The following is a 27,233-nucleotide window of genomic DNA, read 5'->3' on the forward strand; positions in this document are numbered from 1 at the left end:
TTCACTTTAAGGCCTTTGTCACAAATCTGAATCTTTATTGTTCTGAAATAAATGTTATAAACATAACTCAAAACAAAAGCTTCAATATTCAGTCTCAGAAGAGGTGTGGCTCAATGCCCATCACATGTAACAAGAAAACTTCCTTTAAAAAAAAGGAAAAAAAAGTACTATGTGAAGTCTTTCATATGAATGAAAATGCACCCTTTGGATTTTTTTGTCTCCTTAGCCTGTATACACGTGAGTGCAAAAAGGTTTGCATTTTCTTCACATTTAGTTCTTGCTATGATGTTTGACGAATTTTTTGCCACTCAACAAATTCATCGAGAAGAACAGGCCCTAGAAAAAAAGAAACAATTTTTGTTAGAATTCAGTGAACTCATCCTTCTCCACGAGCTCCATGCCAGCAATGAGGACAGACGCTTGGCTGTCGCGTGAGTTCTGCTGTTCTGCTTACCGGGGCTCACTCCCCTAGACTTTTCTCTTCTGACGTAAGGCACTTCCCACCATGATATTTGCAGCAACTTCCTTTCCAAGGTTCAAGTGTTGGATGAACTCTCCAATAACTAAGTCAAGATTAAACTCTCTCTTTTTCTCAACGTTCACAGCTGTTATTTAATTATTAAGGAACATGCAAAGTGTTTACCTTAGTGTTTAACTTAGTAAATGCCAAGATGTGTGTAAGCTTGTTGAAAGGGTGGCTGGTAACAGGACCTAGTATGAATCTAAACACAAAGCAGGTACCTAACAATACTCGACCTAAGAACTATTCTAATAAAAGATATTTGTATAAATGTTCGGAGGTTCCAAACTCATTTTCTTACGGAAGCCAGGTAGGCTTTAATGAACTCACTGTTCTCTCTCTAGTTTTTTTAAACAGAGGAAAGCTCATTGTCAGAAAAAAATATGCTTGCTCTATTTTTCTTAAAACACACAACATTCTGGTGGTCTCTCTTTTTCTTTTATTTTTCATAGACCTACTTCTCTAAGAAAAGTAGCAGGAAGCCCAAGAATAAATGGTAGCTGGAAAGCAACCTACTTGTTGGCATAAACTGTGGGCCAGCAAAATGGAAAACCAAGTCCAACATAAGTTACTACTCAGCTTTACCCACTAACTTTACAGGCCAGTTACAGTTGTCAGATTTTCTGATTTTTCAAACAAATCTAGAAGCTTTATTTTTATGCAAAAACTCTTAATTTAAAGGTTGACTCAAAACATACACAAATATACACATCTGCAGGCCATATACAGTCCCTGGGCTGCCAGCTTACTGTTGCAAGGTATTGTTTCTAAAAATATTAAATTGTATACCATTTTGTAGGGAAAGATCACAGTATATACAGAGAGAAATAAAGTTATCCCTTCTTTAAAGAAGTCCACATTTCAATTTATAAGAATTATCTTACCACGTAATTCTTCCCAACACTAAAACAACACATTCAACCAAACTGATGGTAGAAACTGAAAATTTCTTTCACTGTTTTAGAAAATGTGGCTCACCTAACTTATTACTTCAAAAATCCGTTTTAAGGCATTCTGCCCCCTTATCATTGAAAAACACTGAAAGATAACTTGAACAACTGAAAGATTACATATATATATATATTTAGATGTTATTTATTTATTCACAAGAGACACAGAGAGAGAGGCAGACACAGGTAGAAGAAGCAGGCTTCCTGCAGGGAGCCCGATGCAGGACTTGATACCAGCACCCAGGGATCACGACCTGAGCCAAAAGCAGAGATGCTCAACCACTGAGCTACCCAGGCAGGCATCCTTTTTTTTTTTTTTTTTAAAGAATTTATTTGAGAGAGAGCGAGCGAGCACGTGCTCGAGAGCATGAGCAAGAAGTGGGGAAGGGGGAGAGAGAATCCCAAGCAGATTCTCTGCTGAGCATGGAACCAGAGGCAGGACTTGATCCCATGACCCTGAGATTACAATCTGAGCTGAAACCAAAAGTATGATGCCTAATCTACTGCACCACCCAGGCGCCCCCAAAAGTTATTTTTCATTAACTATTTACTCAGTAATTTCTAAGGAAAGTTATTTTGACATTATTTGCTATACTGTGAATGGGCACCCTGATAACTTAAAGGTTTTTCAACTGTAGTTGATGGTTTGCTTTCCTGTCTTTTAAGTCATGACTGCACTTTTCTTCCACTGGAAATGGAAGGGAAGGCAAGAAAGCAGAATTTTAGCTTTTACACGCAAAAAAATTATAATTTAAATTTAGCTTTAATGCTTATTTTTTTTTTTAGCTTTAATGCTTTTATGTTACTGAGGAAATGATAACATTTCACTTATCAGTGTAGATATTACTTATATGAAAGAGAGCGAGCGAGAGTGTTTAACTTAGTGGGAGAGCATGTGAACAGGGGAAGAAGAAAGAATCTCAAGCAGACTTCCCTCCGAACACAGCGCCCAACACAGGGCTGATCCGACAACCCCAAGATCATAACTTGAGCCAAAATCAAGAGTCAGACGCTCTAGTGACTGAGCCACCCAGGCACCCCATCAGCATAGATTTTATAATAATGCTCAATCTAAGCTCTTGGTCTAGGTCCTACACCTGCCTCCCCAACACTTTTCACATGATTAAATAATAAGAGTTACTGCTAGGAAATTTAAACCCTGTATGGCAATACTACACAAATGTATATTCTCATATAATAGTTCTATAAATTTTATTTTCATAGAAAAACACTGTATCATACTTACAAGCACCATCTTCATCATAGTTACTAAGGTCGGCATGGACAGTTCTGCTGAATTCTAATACGTTGTACCACTGATCTTTGTTCATAACACGATACTTTGATTGCTGTAGAAAATGATATAAATATTTTGAATATTGAACAGGCATTATTTATTTGGACTTGACTTCAAGAAATCTAATTATGACATTTTTGTAATTTAAGTCTTTCTTAAAACATTAATTCCTGTTTAAATTACTGATGTTTCTAAGAGAAGTCTCAGGGACATTTACATGTTAACATTATCCAATTTACATTTTCCTTTATCTTTCCTTCATTTTAGAGAAATAACAGGAGCATCAAAGGTACTACCAGTAAGGGTAAAATCTGATGTCTACCCATGTATATACCTATGTAAACAACCCTGGAATCAAGATCTATGATGTATATGACACACATTAAGCTCCCTCATGCTGCTGCCCAGAACATCACTTCTTCGATAAAATTTACTGTTTAACCACATTTTGAAGTTGACATCTTTGCAGGCTGTGGAAAGAGTACTGGCTTGGGTTCAAACCCCACTTCTCTACTTACGTGAGGGACCCTGGGAACACTGTTTAACAACAGAGCCCATTTTTTCATTTGCTGAAGGAGGTTAATGCATAATTTGAAACAGCATTATAAAGATTTTAAGAAACACTGTTGGTCGAACACCCTCCACATAACAAGTGTTAAAAAATATTTAGTTCTCTCAGCTTCCTTAGAGGTGAATACTTTTACACTCAGTTCTATTTATTTTTGTCCCAAACAACTAACAAGGAAGATTGATAACATCCATCAAAAATATGTTTTACTAGCCTTCATTAGGCCCACTTTATTAGGCTTAAAGATGTAAATAAATGTACATGAAACCCATTCACTTAAGTCCTTTCCATATCACTGCTTCTTATCAGAAGCTTCAAACAAAGTTACTCTGAGGAATGTGCTAGGATAATCAGCTTTATGAGGTATCATTTTCAAAGCAAAAAGCAAAAGCATCTGTAATTCAAGAAAACCCCTAAAATCAAAAGGGCACAAAAACAGACAGAGAGTCAAAGAAATGCAAATGAAAAAAGAACAGTATCTTTGAACCACTGCCGGCAGTGGGTGCTGTGTTAAACTTTCTAAAAGAATACTTTCTCCATGAAGTCAGTATACATTCTTTACTCATCAGTACATTCAAGTACAGGATTATAGCCATTCTCATATTTGTGAACATAAAATATTTTAATTCTAATTATTTAGATTGAACCTAAGTGAAAAGGAGAGTTTATTACTACAACTGGTTCCCTTATGAAGATTTCAGCTTATGATCTTGTATTAAAGAAACCTGATTTAGAAGTTTGAAATTTGTACACTAGCATCAACTCTCTTCTGCCCAAAACCCAAGAAACTAATTTTTCATGAAGAGTGTCTTTGCTAAAATGTATTTCTTGAAGGTTACTTGCTTTTTTTATGGGGGGGATGCAGGGCTAGAATTGAAGTATCTCACTACAGACTATATTGATGAACATGAACTTGCATCTAAAAATAACAATCTCTCTCTCTCTCTATATATATATATACATACATACACACACACATTTTAACAGAAACTTTTTACTAAAGTAGATTTTTTTAAAAGCACAGGATCCAAAGATCTATTTTGTTTCTCCTCAATCAAAAGGTATAGTTTCCATCAGATTGAGCTTTAAAATTAAAATTTAGTATTAATCAGATTAATATTTTCAAAAAACAAAACATACATACCTCCAAGTACTGGTAAAATACTGAAAACAATGGCCATGTCCTTCCAAGCAGAAGAGCTAGCATAGACTTAGCAGTATCAATATCAAGGCTTCTCTGATCTTTATCCTAAAATATAAGGAAAAATTCTTCTAAGTGTGGTTTCAAGATTAAATAAAGGTTAAAATTACAAAATATGGAAATTCCACCTACCCTTGCAAAATCAAAGGCATATCTGTAGATATTCTTAAACGAAGAAATATCATTTAACTGTGAGCGCAAAAAGTCAAATTTGTTCTGTAACTTTTCTGTGCAGTCACACCTTAAATTAAAAAAACCAAATACATTATACGATCTAGAAAATTAATAAAAGCATCTTTAAGGGGTTAGAAGAATGCATTAAGAAAAAAGTGAGTGCATTCATTAAATTAACCTAGGTTTAAAATTCTGATTCACAAACTTAGTTATTAACTAATTGCCTTGTATCTACCAATGGAATTAAAAGAAAAAAAACAGAGAAAACCTGGCAATCAATGAAATTTCAGTTAAATGATTTTCCTTTAAAAAAAATACAATTTAATGAAAAGCTCCAGCAAAATCACAAATACCTCTTGAGACATATAAAAATGTGCTTTAACCACACGTAAGGTTTAAAAAGATGGCAGAACAAAGGAAATTAATCAGGCCTCTGTCACATATTTCACTGGAAAGTTCTCAAGCACCAGGCTGGTGAAAAGAGATTAGTCATGAGTGGTTTTAAAAGTTTGGGATAGGGATGCTTGGGTGGATCAGTCAGTTGAGCATCTGTCTGCAGTTCAGGTCATGATCCTGGGGTCCTGAGATCAAGCCCCACAATGGGCTCCCTGCTCAGTGGGAAGTCTGCTTCTCCCTCTGCCTTCCCCCACTCACGCTCTCTCTCGCGTTCACTCTCAAATAAATAAGTAAAATCTTTAAAAATTAAAAAAAAAGTCTGGGATATAACACGGAAAATTAACACATTAGTGCTTCAGTCATAGATTCAGATTCCTACATTTTTAGTAACAAAAATCAAAGTAAATATTTAGTGGCAGTACCTGACCTCAAATTAGGTACATAGACGAATGAGTACCAACAAGTTATCCATGTTATTTCTAAAGATAAGATACCAAACATAAAAAAGCAAACAGATTTCTCAAAGATCTTCACTGGCATTCTGACTCACTGGGCTGATAGATGCTCCAATGTTGAGCAAGCAGCAGAGTGGAGGACACCTTTCACAAATGGCACACAACTCATCTCCTCCCCTTCCAGGTCCCCATACTTGTCATGCTCTAGCTCACCTACCCCTCACAAATGCCACAGCTATGCTTTAGCGCATATTACTGCCTCTACCTGAGGTGTGTTCCCTCCAACATTTTCACAAAATATCACTAGCCAAAACCTAACTCACATTTTGCCATCACGGACAGACCATTGGACTCCCTTCCATTAAATCAGGGTCCATCTACTGTGACCCACAATATCCTACTCAAATCTGAGTTTCAGTACTTATCACGTAGCAGACATCTAGCATGCTTAGATTTAACTGAGACCTTCACTATTCTAAATCCATATGACATGTGATTCATAATTTTATTAAGGTGTAAATATTCTGGATAAATTTCTAAAGTTGATTAAACTTTGTATTCCTAGAATAAGCCAAACTGGGTAATGCTACCTGTTTCATATATTGCTAGATTTTTGGCTATGTTCATAAAAGAGATGGGCTTGTAAATTTCATTCTTTCACACCCTCTTTACTAATTTTGATAACAAACTCATAGCACAAACCTCAGAAAAGTGAAATCATGTACCTTTTTTTTTTGTTTTCTGAAAGTTTACTGAATACTAGAATTAGCATTTGTCCAAAATTTGTCCAAAATCAGCTGAGAAACCACCTGGGTCTTTTCACCTTGGGAAGGAATTTTTAACCACTCAATCAGCATTTTTAATGGTTATAGGACCATTCAGATTTTCTATTTCTTTTTGAATTAACTGATCATGGATATAGTTTTCTGAGAATTTATTTCACATATAATTTTATTTAAAGATGATTATGTTTATAACATTTTCTAATATACATTACTGTTTATTTATGCTTTTTGTTTTTCTTAATCATCTTGCCAGAATTTCTTAACAGCTTTGCTTTCTGTTTTACTAATATCTGAACATCTTCTTCTCTCTTTCTTCAGGTTGATCCTTTCTCTAACTTCTTAAATCACATATTAGTTCATGGGGATGAAGGGGTTTTTTTTTTCTTTTAGTGTAACAGGCTACAGATTTTCTTCTAAGTACAGTTTTAACTTCTACCACAGTTCTGATGAATACGGATTCTCCACTTATCACTGATGCCTCACAAGATGATTTCAGAGGTGTAGAAGAGATAAGATACTAGGTTTAAGAGTCTGAGAAGAGAGGGGGGACACTAAGCAAGGGTGACCCTCGAACAACACAGGTCTGAACTGTACAGATTCACTTACAGATGGAATCTGTTTTAGAACATTTTCTTTTCTCTAGTTTACTTTACTGCAAGAGTATAGCATGTAATACCTTTAACATAAAAAAATAGGTGTTATTTGACTGTTACGGGTAAGGCTTCCAATCAACAGGAGGCTGTAAATTTTCAGGGAAGTCAGAAGTAACACAGGGACTTGTGACTGCAGGAACTCCCCCTACTGCCAACAATGATTAGGACTTCCCCCACTCCTGCTGAGTGGTGTTGGAGGTAGCTAGCCAAAACAGAAGGTTTATATAAGATCCAAAGTTTTATAACACAATACTCAAAATTTCCAGGTTTCAATAAAATATTCCTGCATTGTTCGAGGGTCAACTGTATAGACAAATGCTGTCAAAGAATTTGGTTCTAAAAGGGAGCAGAGAAAAGTGACACTAACTAGACTGGGATGGAGGTGGACAGAAGGTTTGCTTTTCTTTTTATTAGAAAACTTCTGCTTTCAGGAAGATGAAGTAAACCTACTTTTCCCCTATCTGTCCTGCTAATTCAACTAAAAGCTCTGGACATTAGCTATAAAATAAACATAAGCCTGGAAGAATTGTGAAAGACTTGGAGGAACAATACAGTGATGAGTTTCCTGGGGTTTTTTGTTGTTGTTGTTGCTGTTTGTTTTTGCCTTATCTATCCCAGACCTGGAGATGAAGGAATCAGCAAACCAGAATGCCAATGGGATAGAGAAAACAACAACAACAATCTGCTCTCCTCGTAAAAATCATGCAACCTAGCAAGAAAACAAACTGTCAGAACATTGAACTACCACAGAAAAAACTGTTACCATGCCCACCAATGGCAGCAAAGACTGGAGGAAGCCCTAACAGCCCACCCTCACCAGATGAGGGAAGGTCCTCCCTCTCAACGCCTGTCCTGTCAGTAGAAACCACATAAAAGCATGTAGTAAGTAGTGCACTGGGGTAGCTTTGCTTTGCTACCTGGGGTAGGTCAGAGAAGGCCTAGTGAGGGCGTGGAACTTACGCCTGCCAACAGTAATGAGGAATTCCTTCTCCTGCAGAGGTGGTGGTAGAAAAAGCTGGCTAAAATAGAAGATTTAAGTAAGATCCAGCGTTTCGTAACATAATACCCAGTATTTTCAGGTTCCAGGAAAAAAAAAAGCACTTGTCATACCTACAACCAAGATGTCAAGCAGAATGTAAAAAGAGAGCCAGTATGTGCAAATACTGAAATGACAGGAAATGTTTTAAAATTATTTGATGTATATTTTAAAGCAGTGATTATGAAACTGGTTCAATAAGCAATTATGGGCACATTAAAACAAATGGATAGAAGGTCTCAGCAAAGAAACAGAAAGTCTAAGAAAAGAAATGTAACATAAAAAAGAACCAAATGGAAACTTCTGAACTGTAAAATACAAGGCAGACTTAAACCTTAATATATTAATAATTATATCAAATGTAAGTAGTCGGAATGTACCAATTAGAAGACAGAGACAGAGTGGATCAAAAAGACCCACAAAACCAAAATGACTCAGCAATATACTATTTAGAAGAAGCAGACTTCAAATGTAATATAGGCAGACTGAAATTCAAAGAATGAAAGTGACACATCATGGGAATATTAGCCAAAAGGAAGGAAGGGTAGCTTTATTAACATCAGTGAATGTAGATTTCAGAGCAGAGAGAACATTATGATAAATGGGTCAATCCACCAAGAAGACCTAACAATTCTAAACGTGTCTGTATCAAGAACAAGAAAATATGTGAAGCAAAAATTTAGAGAAAAGGAGAAATAAACAAAAATATAATTATTTTTAGAATCATCAACACTCTTCTCTGCCAACAACTGACAGAACTAGACACAACATCAGCAAACATAAAGAATTCAACATTATCTACCAACGAGCCCTAACGGACACTAATCGAATATGTCACTGAATTACAACAAAATACGTGTTCTTTTCAAGCATCCAAACAACATAAACCAAGGGAGACCACAGCCTGAGTCATTAAGAAAAGTCTGAAAATATTAAAGAACTGTTCTCTGACTACAACAAAACCAAAGTAGAAATAGCAGGAAGATAAATAGCAAAATCTCCAAACACTTAGAAACTTAACAGACTCCTAAATAATCCAAGGGTGAGAGCAAGTCAGTATACCAAGGTGAGTGAACCTAAGAACACAAGTCAAATTTCCTGAGACACAAAGCAATGCTGGGGGAAATTCATACAGCTAAATGCAAATATTAAAAAAGAAAAAACAATCTCAGTTAATAATCTAAGCTCCTATCTTTAGAATCAAGAAAAAGAAGAGCAAAATAAATCTAAAGCAGGAGAGAGTAAATTAAGAGCAGAAACCAATAAAACTGAAAATAGAAAAATAGAAAAATCAATGAAACAAAGAATGGATTCTTTGGATAAAAGTCAATAAATCAGACAAGTCTCTAGCAAGAATGACAAAGAAAAAGAGAAAATACAAAAATCACCACTGTCAGGAATGAAACAAAAGATGACATTACAGACCTATAGATATCGAAAGGAAATATATTTGACCACTTAGATGAAATGGACCAGTTCTTTGAAAAATGAAACACACACTAACAATACTAAATAATCTGATAAATGATTTGAAATAAATAATAATTTGAGTGACCCTACATCAATTAAAAAAATCAAATTCAAAATTTCAAAACTTCTAAAAAAGAAATCCGTAAGTTCAGGTGGTTTAACTGGAGAATTCTACCAATCTCTGAAGACCAATTCTATATACTTTTCAAAAAATAAAATATAAGGAAAAACTCCCCAATTCTTTTTATATAGCCAGATTTACCCTGACACCAAAATCAATTAGAGGTAGTATTAAAAAAAAAGAAGAAGAAGGGTGCCAGAGTGGCTCCATCAGTGAAGGTTCTGCCTTGGGCTCAAGTCACGATCCCAGGGTCCTAGGATTGAGTCCCACATGGAACTCCCTAATCACAGGGGAATCTGCTTGTCTCTGCCTCTCCTCCAGCTTATTCTTTCTCTCAGAAAAATAAATAAATAAAAATCCTAAGAAAAAGAAAAAAAAAATCACAAGAAAAAAATTGTTAACCATGCATGATGATGGATGTTAACTAGACTTATGGTGGTGATCATTTCATTTCCCAAAATACACAAATATTGAATCATTATGTTATATACCCAAAACAATGTTATGTCAAATACATCCCAAGGAATAACATAAGGAAAAGAAATGAAAATAATAGACCAATATTCTTCATGAATCCTTAACAAAATATTAACAAAGAATTCAGCAGTGTATAAAAACAGTTAGACACCATAACCAAGTGAGATTCATTCCAGGTAAGCAAACTGACTCAGTATTCAAAAACCAATCAATGTAATCACAATAGTAAAAAAAAAAAAAAAAAAAAAAAGAAAAAGAAAAGCTACACGATTAGATTTAATGCAGAAAAAGCATTTAAAATATTCACGTGCAATCATTGAAAACTCACAGAAGGACATGAACAGAAGAGAACTCCTTGATACAGAGCAACTACAGACAACCAAAGCTAACATACTTTATAGTGGAGACTGAACACATCCCTCTGAGATGGTGAGCCAGGAAGGGATGTCCACTCTCACCATGCTTATCCTACACAGTGGTAGATGTTCCAGCCAATGCAGTATGTCAAGGAAAGGAAATAAAAGACATACAAGACCAGAAAAGAAAAAAAAAAAAAAAACAGTTCCCATTTTCCTATTTTATGTTAAACTCCTATGACATGACTGTCTGTGTAGACAACCCAAGGAAGACACACATACACAAAAACTTAGAATAAGTGAGTTCAGCAAGGTCACAGGATACAAGACAACCACATAAAAATCAATTGTATTAGTAATGAACATATGGATGCTGGAATTAAAAATATAGGGTTATTTACAGTGGTCAAAATAAAAATGAAACATTCATGTGTAATTCTAACAAAAAGTACAGAATTTGTATGCTGAAAACTATCCCAAACGATCAAGGAAATTAAACACCAAAAAAATCCATATCTATCTTGTATGTAATTCAAAGACCCAAAATGATACAAGTATCAATTCTCCCCATATTTATTATGCAGTTTAACCAAAATAAGAATTTTTATAAGTAAAAGGAAGATCATTCAAAAATTTTGGGAAAAGCATTGAAATTGGAAAACCTAAAACATTTTGAAAAAAGATCAGTCATCTTGGGGTCCTAGGACTATTCCCTGCTTCAAGCTCTGCACTCAGCAGGGAGCCTCCTTGAGATTTTTCACTCTCCCTGCTTGTGCTCTCTCTAAACAAAAAAACAAAAAAAAAAAAAACAAAAAAAAAAAAGAAAAAAGAAAGGAAAAAAAAGAAAAAATCAATCAGTCTATGTGATTGTAGACTTAGTATATAGCAGCTGTCATCTAGACTAGGTGGTGCTGCCAGAAGGTTAGGACACACATCAACAACAGAACAGAGAACCCAGAGACAGACCCACCACACACAAGTATGTCCAACTGATACACGACAAAGGTGTAAAAGCAATTCAACAGAGGAAAGATCTTTTTCAACAAATAGGAATGTGGAGCAGGTAGACTTTTGTAGGCAAAGAATACACCAAAACCTGTCTCACACCTTTTAAAGAAATAAACTCAAAATGCACTACTTATTTAAATGTAAAATATAAAAATATAAACCCTTCCAGAAAAAAAACTTAAGATAAAATTCTCAGGATCTAGGGAAAGAATTCTAGGACTTGACACCAAAGACACAATTCATAAAAGGAAAAACTGATCAACTTGAACCTCATTGAAATTAAAACCTTTTGCTCTGCCAAAGTCCTTGTGAGAGGATGAAAACACAAGCTACAGAGTGGGAGAAAATATTTGCAAACCATATATTTAATGAAGGACTGTATCTAAAATATACAGAAAACTCAGTGAAAAAAATGTATCCACTATATCCCTCAGCCTCTTTCCTATTTTCCTCAGATATTATAAGTCACCAATTCCTACTTTTATCTACATCTACCTCCTTTGTAATTTATCCACTGAATTTTAAATCTTTATTTTTTACTTTCAGAGATTTAATTACACATTTGAAATCTGATCATCTGACACCATTCTTATTTCTTTAAATATATTTAATGTAGTTATTTTATACTGAGATTATGACAATTCAAAATGCTAGCATTAAAAGCCTAATTCTGAAGTTTAAGATGTTTCCTAATAGGCTTAGTGATTTTTTATTATTATTTAATAAAAACTGAACCTTTTTCTGCAGAATTGAAGCTTCTGTTTAAATGCATTCCTATACAGAGGAATCGCTTCCACCGTACACATGAGACTACTCACCTGGGACATTTGTAAAACAGGTTTTTAGCTTGTCATACGAATAATGAATCTTAGCCTTTAATCTGTATGATGAATTTTTGGTAAGAATTCTGTCACGAATAAGCCCTTCACTGTATGTAGAACCAAGCCCAGGCTATCACATCTCCAACTACTGGACAGATGTGACATCAGAGTTTTTGATCTGATTCTCACCCTACTCAGGCCTTGCAATTTTGTCTCTGACTTGCAACATACACCAAGGTTAATGGCCAGATCCTAGGTGATGAGGAAAAGGTCGATAACCTTAAGGTAAATGCCAGCTTCACAGATCCCTGTGGTATCACCATCTCTTGACATTTCTGGTCTCTGATTATCTTTCTTAATTTATAGTCAAGTCTAGGCATGCTTTTTAAAAGATGCTTTTATATTTCATCCAGCATTTAAGTGTTTTACATGATAAATGGTTTCTTTGCACATTTAGTCTGCCATATGGCCAGAAAAGGAAATCAAAATTTAGATAAGTTAACTATCCAATTTGTCTGGGGCCTAGTTCCTATATATGAATGAGTGTACAATGTATTTCATACAGAAACAAGAAAAGTTTATTCTTACTATTTATTAAAAATGTATTTCTGGGGATCCCTGGGTGGCGCAGCGGTTTGGCGCCTGCCTTTGGCTCAGGGCGCGATCCTGGAGACCAGGGATTGAATCCCACGTCGGGCTCCCGGTGCATGGAGCCTGCTTCTCCCTCTGCCTATGTCTCTGCCTCTCTCTCTCTCTCTATGTGACTATCATAAATAAATAAAAAAAAAATGTATTTCTTAGGGACGCCTGCGTAGCTCAGTGGTTGAGCATCTGCCTTTGGCTCAGGGCGTGATCCTGGGGTCCTGGGATCGAGTCCTGCATCAGGCTCCCTGCCTATGTCTCTGCCTCTCTCTCTCTGTGCCTCTCATGTATATATAAAATAAAAATCTTATAAAAAAAATTTATTACTTACTCTTTCATTAAGTAGCTTTTATCAGCATAAAAATTCATTACGTGAAAAATAAAGCTTTAATGGTGTTGAAAATGCAATTAACTTCTACACTTCTACCAGAGGGATATGCAAAAGAAACAGAAACAAATTCTCAGATTAAATGCTCCCATGATGCTGTTTGAAAATTTGGATGTCTTCAGGATCTCCAGAATCATTACCAGTTGATAATGTTCAGAGTTACCACGTTTTAAGGAGCCAATTATGTGTATTACCTTCCTTGTATATCTATCTTAAGTAGAGCCTCATCATCTAAATCTTTGTAACTTCCTGAAGAAGTGCTTTTCACATATTTTTTAGTAATGTGATTCACATTTTCACACAAATTCTCATTCAGAATCTTAATACACTTGAGATTCAGGAAGATAAATACAACAAAGGATAGAAGTTCTTCCTCTCACTACCACCAGAGTTTGAAATCATTCTTCAGGGCCTGGCATATAGAAGCATTTCAAAAGTATTTGTTAAGTATAAGTAAAAATACCAAAAATAAGCACAAAATATGTATTTATTTAATTTAAAACAGTTTCAAAATCCCTACCTGGGGAAAGGTTAGTGGGAAATTGTAGTTTCAATGAAATTATAAAGTGTTCAAGTGGTGACTTACAAGTCACCAAGGAAAAAGAATCCAAGAAATCACCTTTTCCAAATATTTTACATTCCACAGGTACACAGAACAACAACATTATTTAGGATATGATTTCAATAAGCTTAGGACAGAGAGAAAGCAAAGAACAAAGTTTCAAGTCAAACAGGGAGAGACCAGGTTAAATTCTAACTTCTCCATTTGCAGTCAGGTGGCTTCACGGACTCTCTCCAGCCTCCTCTCCTCATTTTAACACGACAGAAACAGTAACAGACAACCATGAAGTTAAAGGAGAATACACGAGTTAAATGATTAGAACAGTTCTTAGTTTGAGATGCTCCTTTTGAGGCAAATGGCTTAAAAATCACCTTCCCCCTGGTAACTCTGTCCACACTATTTCATAGCAATCCTAATGGTCTAGCTCAATCTTGAGCAGAGAAAGAATCTAACAGAACAAACATGTGATGTTTTCTTCTTGGAGAAGAATGAAAAACAGAGTACAAACTTCCACGTTTATTACCCACATCATAAAGACTGTGAAAGGACACAGAAAAACCAATGAGCATACCCAAGCTGTCACTAATACATTACAAGACTAGTATGTCATGGAAACCAAGAAAGAGTTTTTTTAATAACAACGAAATAAAACCCCACAGACTTTAGAGACACTGGTACTATAGGTACCATTCTCCACGGCCACTGTGGTTAGAATGAATATAAATGGATTTAAATTTCAACTGTAGGCCTTGGACATTAATTTCCTGAGTATTGCTATATATTTGATTAGCAAAGGAGGCGTTTACATTTCTGCCTCTTTAAAGACCTCTAAAATGAGAAGAAATTACCATTCATGTATTAGATCTAAGTGAGATTCTCTTCCTTAGAGAAGTCTCAATAAGTATGCTGGACAGACTGATGATCCACAACAGAAGAATCTGATTCAGAATTCTGTATCTAGAACTTCCTCAAATAAGGTATACCGACCCAAGCAGCACATTTCTGCGGACACCTGGAAATGAGGAGAAGAGCATTTGAAGTTGTCACTAAGAGCAGAGGGAAAGAATGCTAACAGCAATTACTAGTTGGGCCCCAAATGCTACATGAATGACAGCCACACATCACAGCACCCCATCCATCACACTCTTCTATCCTCACCGAACAATCAGATAAATGTTCCCCATTCCTCTCTCACCTAAACCAAGTCAAGTCAAGCCAGACCACTGTCTTGAATCTTCACAGTCCAGGGCTCAATACAACTTGTAATGTACTGAGAGGCAGCGTGATTGCTGCCATTCCTGGCAGGTGCTCCCTCCTGCCTCCTTTTCTCATGATCATAATCAAAGTACAGTCTTCAAAGTTCTATGCTAAGTGTTTTCTCCACCAACATGGTATTTCCCTCTTGCTCCAACACCACCATCAGCTAGCAGATGTGAGAAAAGTTCTCCACTCCAGCCAGTAAGGCATGCCCACACAAAAACATAAGTACCCCTGGAGTCTTGCATCCACAGATACAAGGAAGATCCACATGGAATGTGTTGTGTATAGCAGCGTATGTGCATCATAATAGGGATAAGGTCTAGTTTTTCTAAGGTGCTCTTAAGAGTCTATGAGCATCAGATCAACTACACACTATCTGATGGTTTCCCAGTCTGTAAGGGAGGGTTTAAGCTCCCTCCACATGTTAGCCTAGGCCCTCCATAATATAGCTATTATCCCTACCATCTGGAATTCAAACCTGTCTATTTTATGTACTTTTGATTTTAACCAATCAGACCACTTCCCTCACACACACGTTTTCCTTTCCCAAGGCTCTGCTCACGATTTCCTCTTTAGAAATAGTATTTCCTATATCCTTAACCATCAAAATCCTGATCATTCACAAGGCCCAGTTCATATGATGATCCATGTATACAGATTTTCCTGTCTCCATAGCCTAAATTGATCTCATTAGCAGCTGTGCTTCCATACTTGAGCACGTGTTATGTTCCACCTGGATGTACAGTTATAGCACCACAGGGCTTTCCTGCCCTCTCAGCATCTTCACCAAAGGGCAGAGCTACCTTATGCTTCACTGTGGTCACAGGGAAGTGGCACAGCACCTGACATAACAGAGGTGTTTACCACAAGTGTCTACAGATCAAACCCAACCTGTGGGGCAACCTAGTGGTTACTGAACAATGATGGGAAGTACACAGAAGAGAATCCCTGGAAAGGATGTGCAACTGCATCCTTTGAAACCTACAAAATGGCCATTCTAGTCTAATTATACACAATCTCACACCCACAAATTCTTCCGCACAAAACAGAAAGGCAATTCAGTTACAAAAAGTCTGTATGTATAAACAGCCTTAAAATAAATGAAGTACAGAAGTAGTCTAGTCTACACAATTACAGATTTATTTAATCATGGCTGTTATAGTCTACCTTCCTTGAGCACAGTCTATACTCTAATACCTGTTTCTATTCTTTAACAAAGCTCTACTAAAGTTTTCTAAGGGTTAAAATTAATTAATTTGAAACAATGATAACTATATTAAGACAATTTAGGGACCATCAAAAAACTATGCCCAGGTTAAGTCAAATCCTAGAAATATGAAAAAAAATCTATGAAGGGAATCAAGTCTGTGAAGTTTTACATTTTATGACTGTGAATTAAATAAAACCAAGTATACCAGGCAACTATAAATAAAAACCTAAGACTTACATAGATTCTTCTGTCTCTCCTGCTTTAAATATTAAACTACTATAGACTTTGCAAGTTTCTTACAAGAAAATTCAAGGACTTGTTAAGACTTACCTAATAAAAGATACTTCAATCTAGCTCATAGGGGAAAAAAACAACTATTTTCTCAGTCAAGAGCACTTGACTCATTTGAGCAATTCCAAGGCTTTATAGCATAGAGTACAGCAGAGGGGCAGGGGTAATAAGCGAATGAAACAGAAACCTGAGTCAATTTTAAGTGTTCAGTAACTGCTTTTATGTTGCATAGCTTGTGAACTTCCCATAGAAAAGAAGTGCTGATAAAAAAAATACATGTTCAAGGGTTAAATCAATTTCTATTCTTTTACCCAAAGCCATATGCTAATTATTCAAGAGTAATTATTAGGAATGCGTGTGTTCACACATTTCTGTTATACAAAGGCTCTTTATATTACATCAAGTTATGCAAAAACAAATAATAAACTTTGTGGGGTGCCTGGGTGACTTGGTCGGTTAAGGTCTGCCTTCAGCTTGGGTCATGATCCCAGGATCCTGGGATGAGCTCCACGTGGGGCTGCCCACTAGGCAGGAAGCCTGCTTCTCCCTTTCCCTCCCCCTCCTGCCTGCTGCTCCCCCTGCTTGTGCACACGCTGTCAAATAAATAAATAAAATCTTAAAAAAAAAAAAAAAATTCACACACACTTGTTAGCTGGGATGTTCAAAAAAGCAGTATACAAAAAATTCAGCAGCAGTACAAAAAAGCAATTATAGTGCCAAATAAAATGTCTTACAATGAATAAGCCATGTTACAACAGATATAAATTTTAATAAAACGTACAAAGCTGTATATGAACTAGTTTATATTCTTTGCATACTTGTCTGTACATTTTATCATTCTCTAAAAAGCTAACTGAGGGTTGGATATTTCCAAAGAATTTCAGAATCAATATCATTTTAATCTGGTATGTTATGACACCTAGATGAATGACAGAATTCAAGCCTGGTTAGGCTATAAATACTATGATTCAAAAAGTTAATAATAGTCCTTTATTTTATAAAGATTGCTAACATATATAAAGAAAAATAACAGGAAGTACAGTATGCTAGACTGGTAATCTGGAAATATAAATTCTATGTCCTAGCTCAGCCACTAAATAGCTATGTGAACCTGGGTAAACATTTTCTTCACCTATCTGAGTCTGACCCCTTCTCTCACCTATAAAAAATGACTGAAATGACAGGGTTGATTTTATGTTCTATTCTAGAAATTATAATTTGGCTCATATAAGCAAAAGTTTTTATGTGAATCTATTTAAAATATCTATTATGTTAATTCTGGTTAAAAAGGAGAATTACAAAGCATTACATGAAAATTCAAATATAAAAATTCAAGTTCCATATGAACAGATGCACTTAAAAGAATATCTTGAGGTATTCTGAAATGTAAGGACATGCAAACAAGTAGTAAAGAATAGCTAAATGTGTTAATAAAAGCATAACCACAACAGGAAACCACATGGCTAATTGACCCCCAGGTTTCAGCTCAAAAGTATTATAAATTAATGCTTCCTCTATTTTAGAATCTTGGTAATTAGTAACATCCTGCATGAACATTAGGAACATAATTTAAAAATAATACATAATTACTAACTGATTCTGAAACTAAGCACACTTTACTATGCAAAGTAAAAATCAAATTATTTTTGTAAAGGAGCAATTCTGTAACTTATCAGAGTTTCAAAGGCAGCATCTGAAAGTATTAACTAGAACATGGCTAAGGGTTGCAGGGCTGCCATACAACCTTTCTGCTTTTGTTCTTCGTAAGATTCATTTGGCAAAAAAGAAATAAAAAAAGAAGTGCCATGTAACTCTATCTTCAAATACCTTTTCAAAATGAAGCATAAAATTGAAGAGAAGAGGCCCCAGAGCTTAGGTCTGCCCAAAGAACAAACTCCTTACACAGCAGAACTCTGTATTCAGAGAAAGAAATCATTTGCTCAATCTGTGAACAAATCACTTTGATCACAGACCTCTAATTCACTCAAGTCAATAATCTTTGTAAGACTGTACAAAGATTATTCAAGATTATGAAAAATGGGGTAACTATTCATTCTGCCAAGACCACAATATAAATTTTGTCAATCCCTAACTGTTATAGATCAAACCAATTTGATTATTTTAAGGTGAAACCTTACTCCTAAAAATTACGAAGCACAAAATATCAATTAAGATCTTCAAATAGGCCATCAAATTTGTTTTTTAAAAAAATGTCTTACTGTAATGAAGTCATCCCTTTTAACCATTCTTCCTTGGTAAAAAATCCCATGCTTTCAGCCTCCAATTTCCACGCTAAAACTAACATAATAATCTGGAAAGAACAGAACATAAAGGATAGGGGAAAAGTCAGCAGAGATAATCATGTCTGTATTTATCATGGAGAGCATTTTTATACAACTATTTCCGTCTTCCAACTATTAAAGAGTACAACCTCTGGCATTATTAACTCTAAAGAAATTTAGATGGGCCAATTTCTTAAAAGTATAAAGCTCTAAGTTTCTGAAGGTAGAATCTCTCTCACTCTATTACAAATAACATTTGTATCAAGAAAGAGAACATGTGCCCAACTTAAATTGGTTACAAATACTGAAAATGACAATTTACAGTATTAAACATGAAGAAACAAAATTCTGATATAAGATTAAAGTGTCTCGATTTTTAGAAATATGTAAATATGCTATACCCCACTTATACTCCATTCTTAGAAATAAAACATACATTTTCAGGTTCAACACCAATGTCTTCACAAAATTTTTCCATTCCTTCTGGCCCTACAACTTCATCAGGACCTTCAAAGACAAAAATAATTTACATATTTTATTGTTATATTAATATCAACATAAAACATAAGCTATTGCACTAAAGGCATCTATGAACACACCATAAAAATTTTTTAAATAACTAAATCTGAATTTTGACACATTTTTTATAAAGGTATAAATATTTGATATATGACTTAAAATGTAAAATTTCTGAAATATTCTTTACACACTTTACAAAATGAAATTAAGGGAAAAAAATGAAGTAGCATTCATATCAGTCACTTGTTTGTACAGTAACTTGAACCCATCCTTTAAAAAAAAAAAAAACATTTACGGAGAGCCTTCTCTGAAGAAAATTTTTGGCAATGCATAAATACAAAGAACCACGAGAAATTTTACTAGAATGTGTACGAACAGCCCACAATTCAAGACAGTAATCAGAGAATACTCGTTTTCTTGCTAAAACATAAGGTCATTTATTACCCTTGTGAATACAACCAAATAAAATTTAATACTTTAAAAAGATACAAATATTTTGAAAATAAATAACTCAGAGAAATTACTATTTTCCTTGTCACCTTGGATCTAAAATAGATAGTAAAGCATTAGATATTCCACCTTAATACAGAAACAGAAGTTTATTATTATTTTCTTAAAATATTTTATTTATTTATTCATGACAGACACAGAGAGGGAGAGAGAGGCAGAGACACAGGCAGAGGGAGAAGCAGGCTCCATTCAGGGAGCCCGATGTGGGACTTAATCCCGGGTATCCAGGATCACACCCTGGGCTGAAGGCGGTGCTAAACCGCTGGGCTGCCCAGAAACAGAAGTTTAATCCCTCAATTAGCTTGTCCAAAAATTAGTGATACTTATCTTGTTTCTTATTTTTCTCCCTTAACACTAAATATAAGTCAATACACCAATTCTCATATTTTATGTTATCAGATTCCCAAAAGACAGTAATTACATCATTGCTAGGTCTCTTTCCTAACTCGGTAAGATTACAACAAATTTGAGACACCATGAATGGACTCTGAGAGCATTCTGCTAAGCTAAAAAAGTCAGTGGCAAGTAACATACAATTGTAACGTATATGTGGAATATACAAACAAACATGCAAGAAAACCCAAGCTCTTAAATACAGAGAACAGACTGGTGGTTGCCAGAGGCAGGGATGGGGAGTAGGAAAAAATGGGTGAAGGGTGGTCATAAGGTACAAACTTCTAGTTATAAAATATATAAATCCTGGGATGTAATGTACCACATGATGACCACAGTTAATAATACTGTATCGTTGTATTTTAAAGTTGCTAAGAGAGTAGATCTTAAAAGTTTTATCACAAGAAAAAAATGTGTAACTATGTATTTTAATAGAAGTTTCATAACTAATGTCATATCTCACTTGAAAAAAAAAAAAGACTGAAACTGGTGGCCAAGTCGGTGGGCGTCTGCCTTCAGCTCAGGTCATGATTTCAGGGTCCTGAGATGGAGCCCATCCATGTCTGGCTCCCTGCTCAGCAGGGAGTCTTCCCTCTCCCTCTACCCTCCCCCACTGGCATGTTCTCATTATTATCTCTTGCTAATAAATAAAATCTAAAAGACTGAAACAATCATTTAAAACAATTATTAAGTACAATAGAACTATGTTATCACATTTGATTTTTGAAAAGTCTGCAAATATTAAAGTGGCCAAAACAAATCTTGTTTTCCTTTCTTAAGGGCTTATAAAAATTTTGGAGCTTCATAAATCACAGATTAGACCATGGCTACTCAGGTGGCATTGTATACCACCTGATTAGTTCACCAGTACAGCATGAAACCCACACCCTATGGGGTTTTGTGTGTGTGTGTGTGTGTGTGTGTTTTTCCACAGAATACAGCCAACCAGTATGTGGACTAATATATTCTTGCTACTTCAGATGAGATCCAGGCTGCTAAGATGACATTAAAACATGGTCTGAAACCAAAAGCCTTATTTAATTTTCTGGTTTAAATAAATACTGCAGTTATTTATGCAGTGAGGTGTTAAAAGGTGAGAGGGGTGGTAATTACAGGACACTTTCACTTCCTAATATATATTTGGAGAATTTATGAGAATGTGTTAATTATGTAACTTTAAAAGCATACATATACAATAAAGCTGTTAAAAATATAACTGAATATGTATCCTTATATATGGCTTGGTTGAAAGTGAAAATTAGATTAAAAATGTAATGGAAAAAACAAATTATTCCTATGAAAAAGAAAACTAACTTGCCCTCAAATCTATCATCATTAGGAATCAGGAGAGAGAGCTGAAGAGTCATGTCAAGATGATCAGTTACCATCATGAAATAGTCAACTGGGGGACTAGTTAGTGGTTAACAACAGATGAGAAACCAATTATGTTATAGGGAGCTACAGAAGACATACACAAGATGTTCCCGTAAATATTAAGTGACTTTCCCAAAGCAATGCAAATAATAACAAATCTAACTCTAAAACAAGGTCAATACCAATATTCTTTTCCTGGAGCGCAGCATAACGTTTCTCTTACTTATGGAAATATAGTCTTCCAATCTACTCTGGAGCTGAATTTAACTCTTTCAGGCAAAAAGTTGCTACTAAACTTAAGAAGATATGGGAATGATGGAGTTCACTCTACTAGCTGGTGGAACTTTATTAGAAGTTAGCAATTCTTTCCTGATTTCGGGGTTCTTTGTAAGATTTTAAAAGTACCTTTTCAATCTCCATGATTTTGTCCAGTAACAGGCCCCCTGTATTACTGAGTCCTTGCTAATGTAAGTATCACTCAAGATGAGAGGTCTTGTTGAAAGGGCAAAACCGTCAAGCTTAACGCACACCACCTATGATATTTTATTAACAAAATTAGTAGTAAAATATTTTTAAAACTAAAAGTAAAGAGTCCATTTTGTTTATAACCATAAAATGTTCCCAGGAATATCTGCAGAGTCTAAAAGCATGCCAGGCATAGCAGATACTCAGGGGAAAAAAATATGCTCAATGAATGACACAGCACGTTCAACATGAGCTTCACAGGAGCTGTCCTATTAATTCTGCAACAGAACTGTAAAATTACACAACCAGTAAATCTAATGTTATAATGCTATTTACCCTTTTAATAATTGCTTACATTTACTGAGTTCTAACTACATTCTGGATACTGTGAGAAGCGCTTTACATGTATTCTCAGGAAGCGCAATATTGTCTCCATATTAATATAGGATATCGCCATTTTAAGACAGAACAGTTACTGTCTGTTTGGTAAATGACTGGTTCCTTCTTAGGTTTAGTCTCTGCCTCAAGGAATGACTAGAGAGGCCTTCCCTAAGCACCCTACTTGAACGTCCATCCAAACTTCCTACTTTCTATCCCTACACCTGACCATATTTTTATTTATAGCACCCCACAATCTTTAACTGTCTTGCCTCCTTAGCTATTTACTGTCTTCCCCACTAGAAGGCAAGTCCCTTAAGGGCAGGGACCCTGTCTGACTTGTTCATGACTATATCCCTGGCACTTATCAGCACCCGACCCACAGCAAATGCTCAATATTTACTGAATGAGTCATTCAGTAAATGACATAATATAAACTACCCTCAAGTACATTTACTAATATTTTTTTATAAAAGGAAAATTAGTTGCCATGAATGTAATTTAAAAAAGAAATTATAAGCTAGTAGTAATTATAAGCACAGGCTCTGCAATCAGAATGACCTAACATTGAATCCTGGCTCTTGTCACTATTCAACTCTTGTCATTATTCAATCTAAACCTGAGCTTTCTCATCTATAAAAAGGGATAACACCACTTACTTAACAGAATGATTGTAAGATAACATTATATAATTATGATTTTTGAAGTACAGACAGAAATTATTGTGTTGGCTACTACAAAAATGCTAGTATAGGAAATACATGTTGAGCTAATTAGAATATTTTGCTACCCATCAAAGTCCCAAGGAGAGGAAATACAAATAAGCATGAAAGAAAAAAAATGGACTAACTTTATGGTATTTCTTTGTAAGTGAAATAAGATGAGTGACCTTTTGATTCTATATCATTAATTCCAGTATAGCTGGCATTTTGAATAATGGGTCAACATTTAAATGGAGGTCAGTAAGAAATGAACTCCTTCATTTAATTTGGGTTAGACATTGTCTTGGGATGCCAGTAATAGCAGTTTTTCTGGTGTAGAAAGAATCTGTTCTGTTACCAAACAATTTTTAAATTATACTTTGGGGATCCCTCAGCTGATTCAACAGTGAAGCTGCGGTAAACCCATCAACAGTCTTATTTTCCATACGGTTAGCTTAAACTTATACCTCAAGTCCAGAGTATACTGTAGATGTTAACTGACCAGCACTAAACATGAAAGTGATGGCACAGACACCACTCTTGTTTTATTTTAAACAGTTAGAATGATAGTGATAAAAGGAGGGAGAAGCTGTAAAACCATTAATTCCAAAAGACCAAAACCATTCTGAGGGGGGGAAAAAATGTTTTCATACATGCTTATGACAAAGTTAGGAATAAACAGGAAACAAGTATTCTTCCCTATATGCCTCACTGTGAGTCTCCCTGGGGGTTCTGACTTTCACCCCCAGGCTACAACCCCATCCCAGGCCTAGAGCATCCTCCATTTTCACCTAGGCTTCAGTGAGTGCCCCTCAGAAGCCCAGTTTCCTCCTACAACTACCACAGAACACCTTTCTAATACAGCATTTATCACACTGTACTAATATCAGTCTGTTCACTTTCTTATCACATTTCTAGTAGAACTGAACAGAGCTAAACATCAATGATTAAGGGGCAGATGTGTTGTATAATAACAGATCTGAATCTTACATCTTTTACTAAGCCTCCCCAGTTTCAGAAAATGTCAGTTTGGGTTCAGAAAAATTTCAATAGAATATGGAAAAGAAAAATAAGAACTATGTAAAGCATAAAATGTTTTGTTATATACTTTGTGTTTTCCACAATATTAACTCTACTTTAGCTAATGGACATAAACCAATAAATATATCTGTTTACAAACTGTATCAATAGTAAATGTGTCTCACCCCCCCCCCATTAACTATATACCTCATTATACTTTTAAAGAAATATCATCTGACATGGCCCCAAATTCTTAGTCTGCCCATAATCCCCAGTCTTAATTAACCCTGATCCCAGGACACAGCACTGACACAAAGCAGGCCTGCAATAAATAATTTGTTAAATGAATGAACCAAACAAATGTTTCAAGCATGTGAGTGATATCTTCTTATATTAATTTCATTACCTGCATACTCATAAAACCAAGCCAGGCACTTCTTGCTTGAAAAATGCTCGTCTCCACTTATTAGTCTAGCGGGGGGGTGGGATCTGCAATAGCTTAGAAAACACACACGCCTAAGAATTTTATCAAGGCTCAACTTTCAGTGAAAAGCTACGTTCAATATGAACCACTTCAATTCAAAGTAAACAAAGTACTTTTTTTACAGCTGCTATCATAGGAAAAAATTGGGAGTTTGTTTAGTATTTGCAATTTGAAACAGTATTCTATACGCAAAATTTTCTGGCTAATAAACCCAAATGCTACTTTGCTCACTAACAAAATCCAAAAATATCAACTAAAATAATCTCCCCAGATTTCACATGACCACATGGAAGTTCAACCTAATAGTCTCAACACAAGATTGGTAGTTGGGAAAGTATTAGTCCTTACAGTGATTCTTCTGCTGATTCATATGGAAATTATATCTGTGCATAATGGACACACATTTGAAAACAAAATATTACAAAATATATTTTGATACTTAATTTTTTTAAAAATCATATATTAACAGTTGTTTATGATAAAAGATGATCCAGGACCCAAGAGTATAAGTAAATTCTACAGATTAAAAACAAAAGATAACAAAAGATACAAATAAGAAGATAATAATTGCACAAATAATTGGGCCAAAGCTATTTAATCCCAAAGCCTATCTCTTCCACAAAATCCTTGAAGGTTGGGAAGTTCAGAAACGGCCTTTAGGATTTAATGAGGTTCAGGGAGCCTTGTCTCAAAGAGCTGGGATAGCTATACCATCACAGTGACCTAGAAATGCTACAACATTAGCTACTGAGTAATGTAATCCATAAAGGCACCATATTTAACAGTTTAAGTTGATAGAGCAAAGTATCACCTGAGTTTTAGGAACACCGCTTGGATATTTTAATGTGGTTCATTTAAATAATTTTGATGTCACCACTTAAGATGGCCACAAATTAGAGCAATAAAGAACTAATTTATATGCTTCATAAAAAATAAGAGCTGGTGGAGGAGCCCCGTCAAATTGCAGTGAGTTACCTTGTTTCACACCAACAGCCCCAAATATCCTCAGTAATAAAGGGAAAGATTCAGTCAACTGCAAAGGGAGGGTGCGGGCTAAGGTACCTACCTGACTTGCAAGCAGATCTCTCTAGCAGAGCTCTGTCATTACCTCGTCTTTATAACGCTGACTACAGTCCTCTTGTAATGGTAGCATCTGAGGTTGTTACATCAAGTGCCAACCAGTGATACCGTCAGACACCCAGGGAGATTTACAAAGGAGCCACTTCTCACACCCAAATTGCAATGATTTTGTGCAGCACACAACGTTGCTGTGGTGCCTCAATGGCACGCTACAACGGGATCAAAGAGCTATAATTACAGCTCTGCTTCATCTTCTCTCTCTCCAAGAGGACACTGGGTAAAATAACTACCAAATTATTAATATTTATACCGAGAGCTAAGAGCATCTTGAATGCTAGAGAACAAAACCGCAAGCGCGGCCTTTCCCACTCTGCACGTACGCGACTTGGCGCAGGTGGAGGCACTGTAGTTCCAGCCGGGATCTTCCAAATCCCCAGTGGGGAGGCCGATTCCAGCACAGGGAGCTCCGCTTTCTATCTCCCCCCCCCCCCCCCAGGTCGTCAGGTCCCCGTGACCCCAGCTCCTTTCCCTTCCTCACTCGCTACAGAGAAATTGTCTAAGCGACTCCTTCGGACTTGGGACTCCGTTCCAGGTCTGGAAGCAGGTGGGAGTGGATTGAGGGATGCAGGAAGGCGGGGGGCAGAGAGGCGAGGGCACCGTCCCGGCTCTCCCCCGGACCCCCGGGGCGCGCACCGCCCCAGCCCAGGCGGATCCCACAGCCCCTCCCGGGGCGCGCACGCCGAGCACGAGGCGCAGTCGGGAGCACAGCCTCGCGGGGTCCCGCGCCGGGCAGCAGGCTCCCCCGGCGGGGGCTCGTCTCCCCAGCCCGGGCCCGAGCCCCGAACCCCCTGAGCCCCGGCCCGCCGGCGTGTCCTCTTGTCGCCCAGCAGAAGGAAGACGGAAGGGGCTGGGGCGGGGGGGGGGGAGGGGAGGGGAGGGGAGAGGAGGGGAGGCGATACCTGGAGATTTTACACTTCTTGAGGCCTCCGTCTTCCGCCACTGCCGCTGCCACCCCAGGAGATTTTCTCTTCTTCTTCACCGGCATCTTCCGCCCTCCCCGGCAGGGCGGCCAGGGGAGCCGGGGCAGGGGGTCGCTGTCCGCCGGCTCCCACACACAGCAGCAGGCGGACACGCAAAGCCGCCAGCCCGCAGTGCAGCGGCCCAGCCCGGCCGCAGCCCGCTCGCGGATCCCCCGCCCGCCCTCCTCCGCTCGAGGCCGGGGGCTCTCTCCGGCAGTGGACACTGCGGCGGCCTCGCACGGAGGAGAGAGAACGCGGACAGCGCGGCACCGCCACCACTCACACACTCCGAGGGCGAGAGCCGCGCTCTGACCCGGATGCGGACCTCTCCGTGCCGGAAGTGACGCCAGCACGCCGCTGCCGCCGG

The 27,233-nt window shown here is 36.8% G+C and overlaps 1 protein-coding gene across 4 annotated transcripts; it reads right to left on the bottom strand.

The window, feature by feature from the left end:
• On the bottom strand, positions 1-27,206 carry DCUN1D5 (defective in cullin neddylation 1 domain containing 5). Of its 4 annotated transcripts, XM_077893264.1 has the most exons (9): positions 26,807-27,205; positions 25,834-26,056; positions 24,690-24,781; positions 19,360-19,430; positions 18,861-18,952; positions 4,669-4,777; positions 4,480-4,584; positions 2,717-2,819; positions 1-336 (listed from the first exon to the last, which is right to left on the bottom strand). In XM_077893264.1, the coding sequence occupies exons 4-9, from the start codon at positions 19,399-19,401 to the stop codon at positions 281-283; spliced, it is 507 nt and encodes a 168-aa protein (XP_077749390.1). In that variant the 5' UTR covers positions 19,402-19,430; positions 24,690-24,781; positions 25,834-26,056; positions 26,807-27,205; the 3' UTR covers positions 1-280. The 4 variants fall into 4 exon arrangements, with proteins under 4 accessions (XP_077749390.1, XP_077749389.1, XP_077749392.1 ...); XM_077893263.1 differs by lacking the exon at positions 25,834-26,056 and having other exon boundaries at positions 26,807-27,206; XM_077893266.1 differs by lacking the exon at positions 18,861-18,952 and having other exon boundaries at positions 26,807-27,206.
• Between the last annotated feature and the right edge of the window lie 27 nt (positions 27,207-27,233).

The sequence above is a fragment of the Canis aureus genome, chromosome 3, assembly GCF_053574225.1.
Source record: "Canis aureus isolate CA01 chromosome 3, VMU_Caureus_v.1.0, whole genome shotgun sequence".
Classification (NCBI taxonomy): Eukaryota; Metazoa; Chordata; class Mammalia; order Carnivora; family Canidae; genus Canis; species Canis aureus.

Bases quoted from the DNA above. Each gene is read 5' to 3' on its own strand.
- DCUN1D5 (XM_077893263.1), bottom strand. From the start codon at position 26,892: ATGCCGGTGAAGAAGAAGAGAAAATCTCCTGGGGTGGCAGCGGCAGTG. The intron at 4,778-18,860 runs GTAAGACATTTT...TTTTAATTTAAG, and splicing joins AAAGGGATGACTTCATTACA to GTGTGACTGCACAGAAAAGT. The intron at 2,820-4,479 runs GTATGTATGTTT...CATTTTCTACAG, and splicing joins TATTTTACCAGTACTTGGAG to CAATCAAAGTATCGTGTTAT.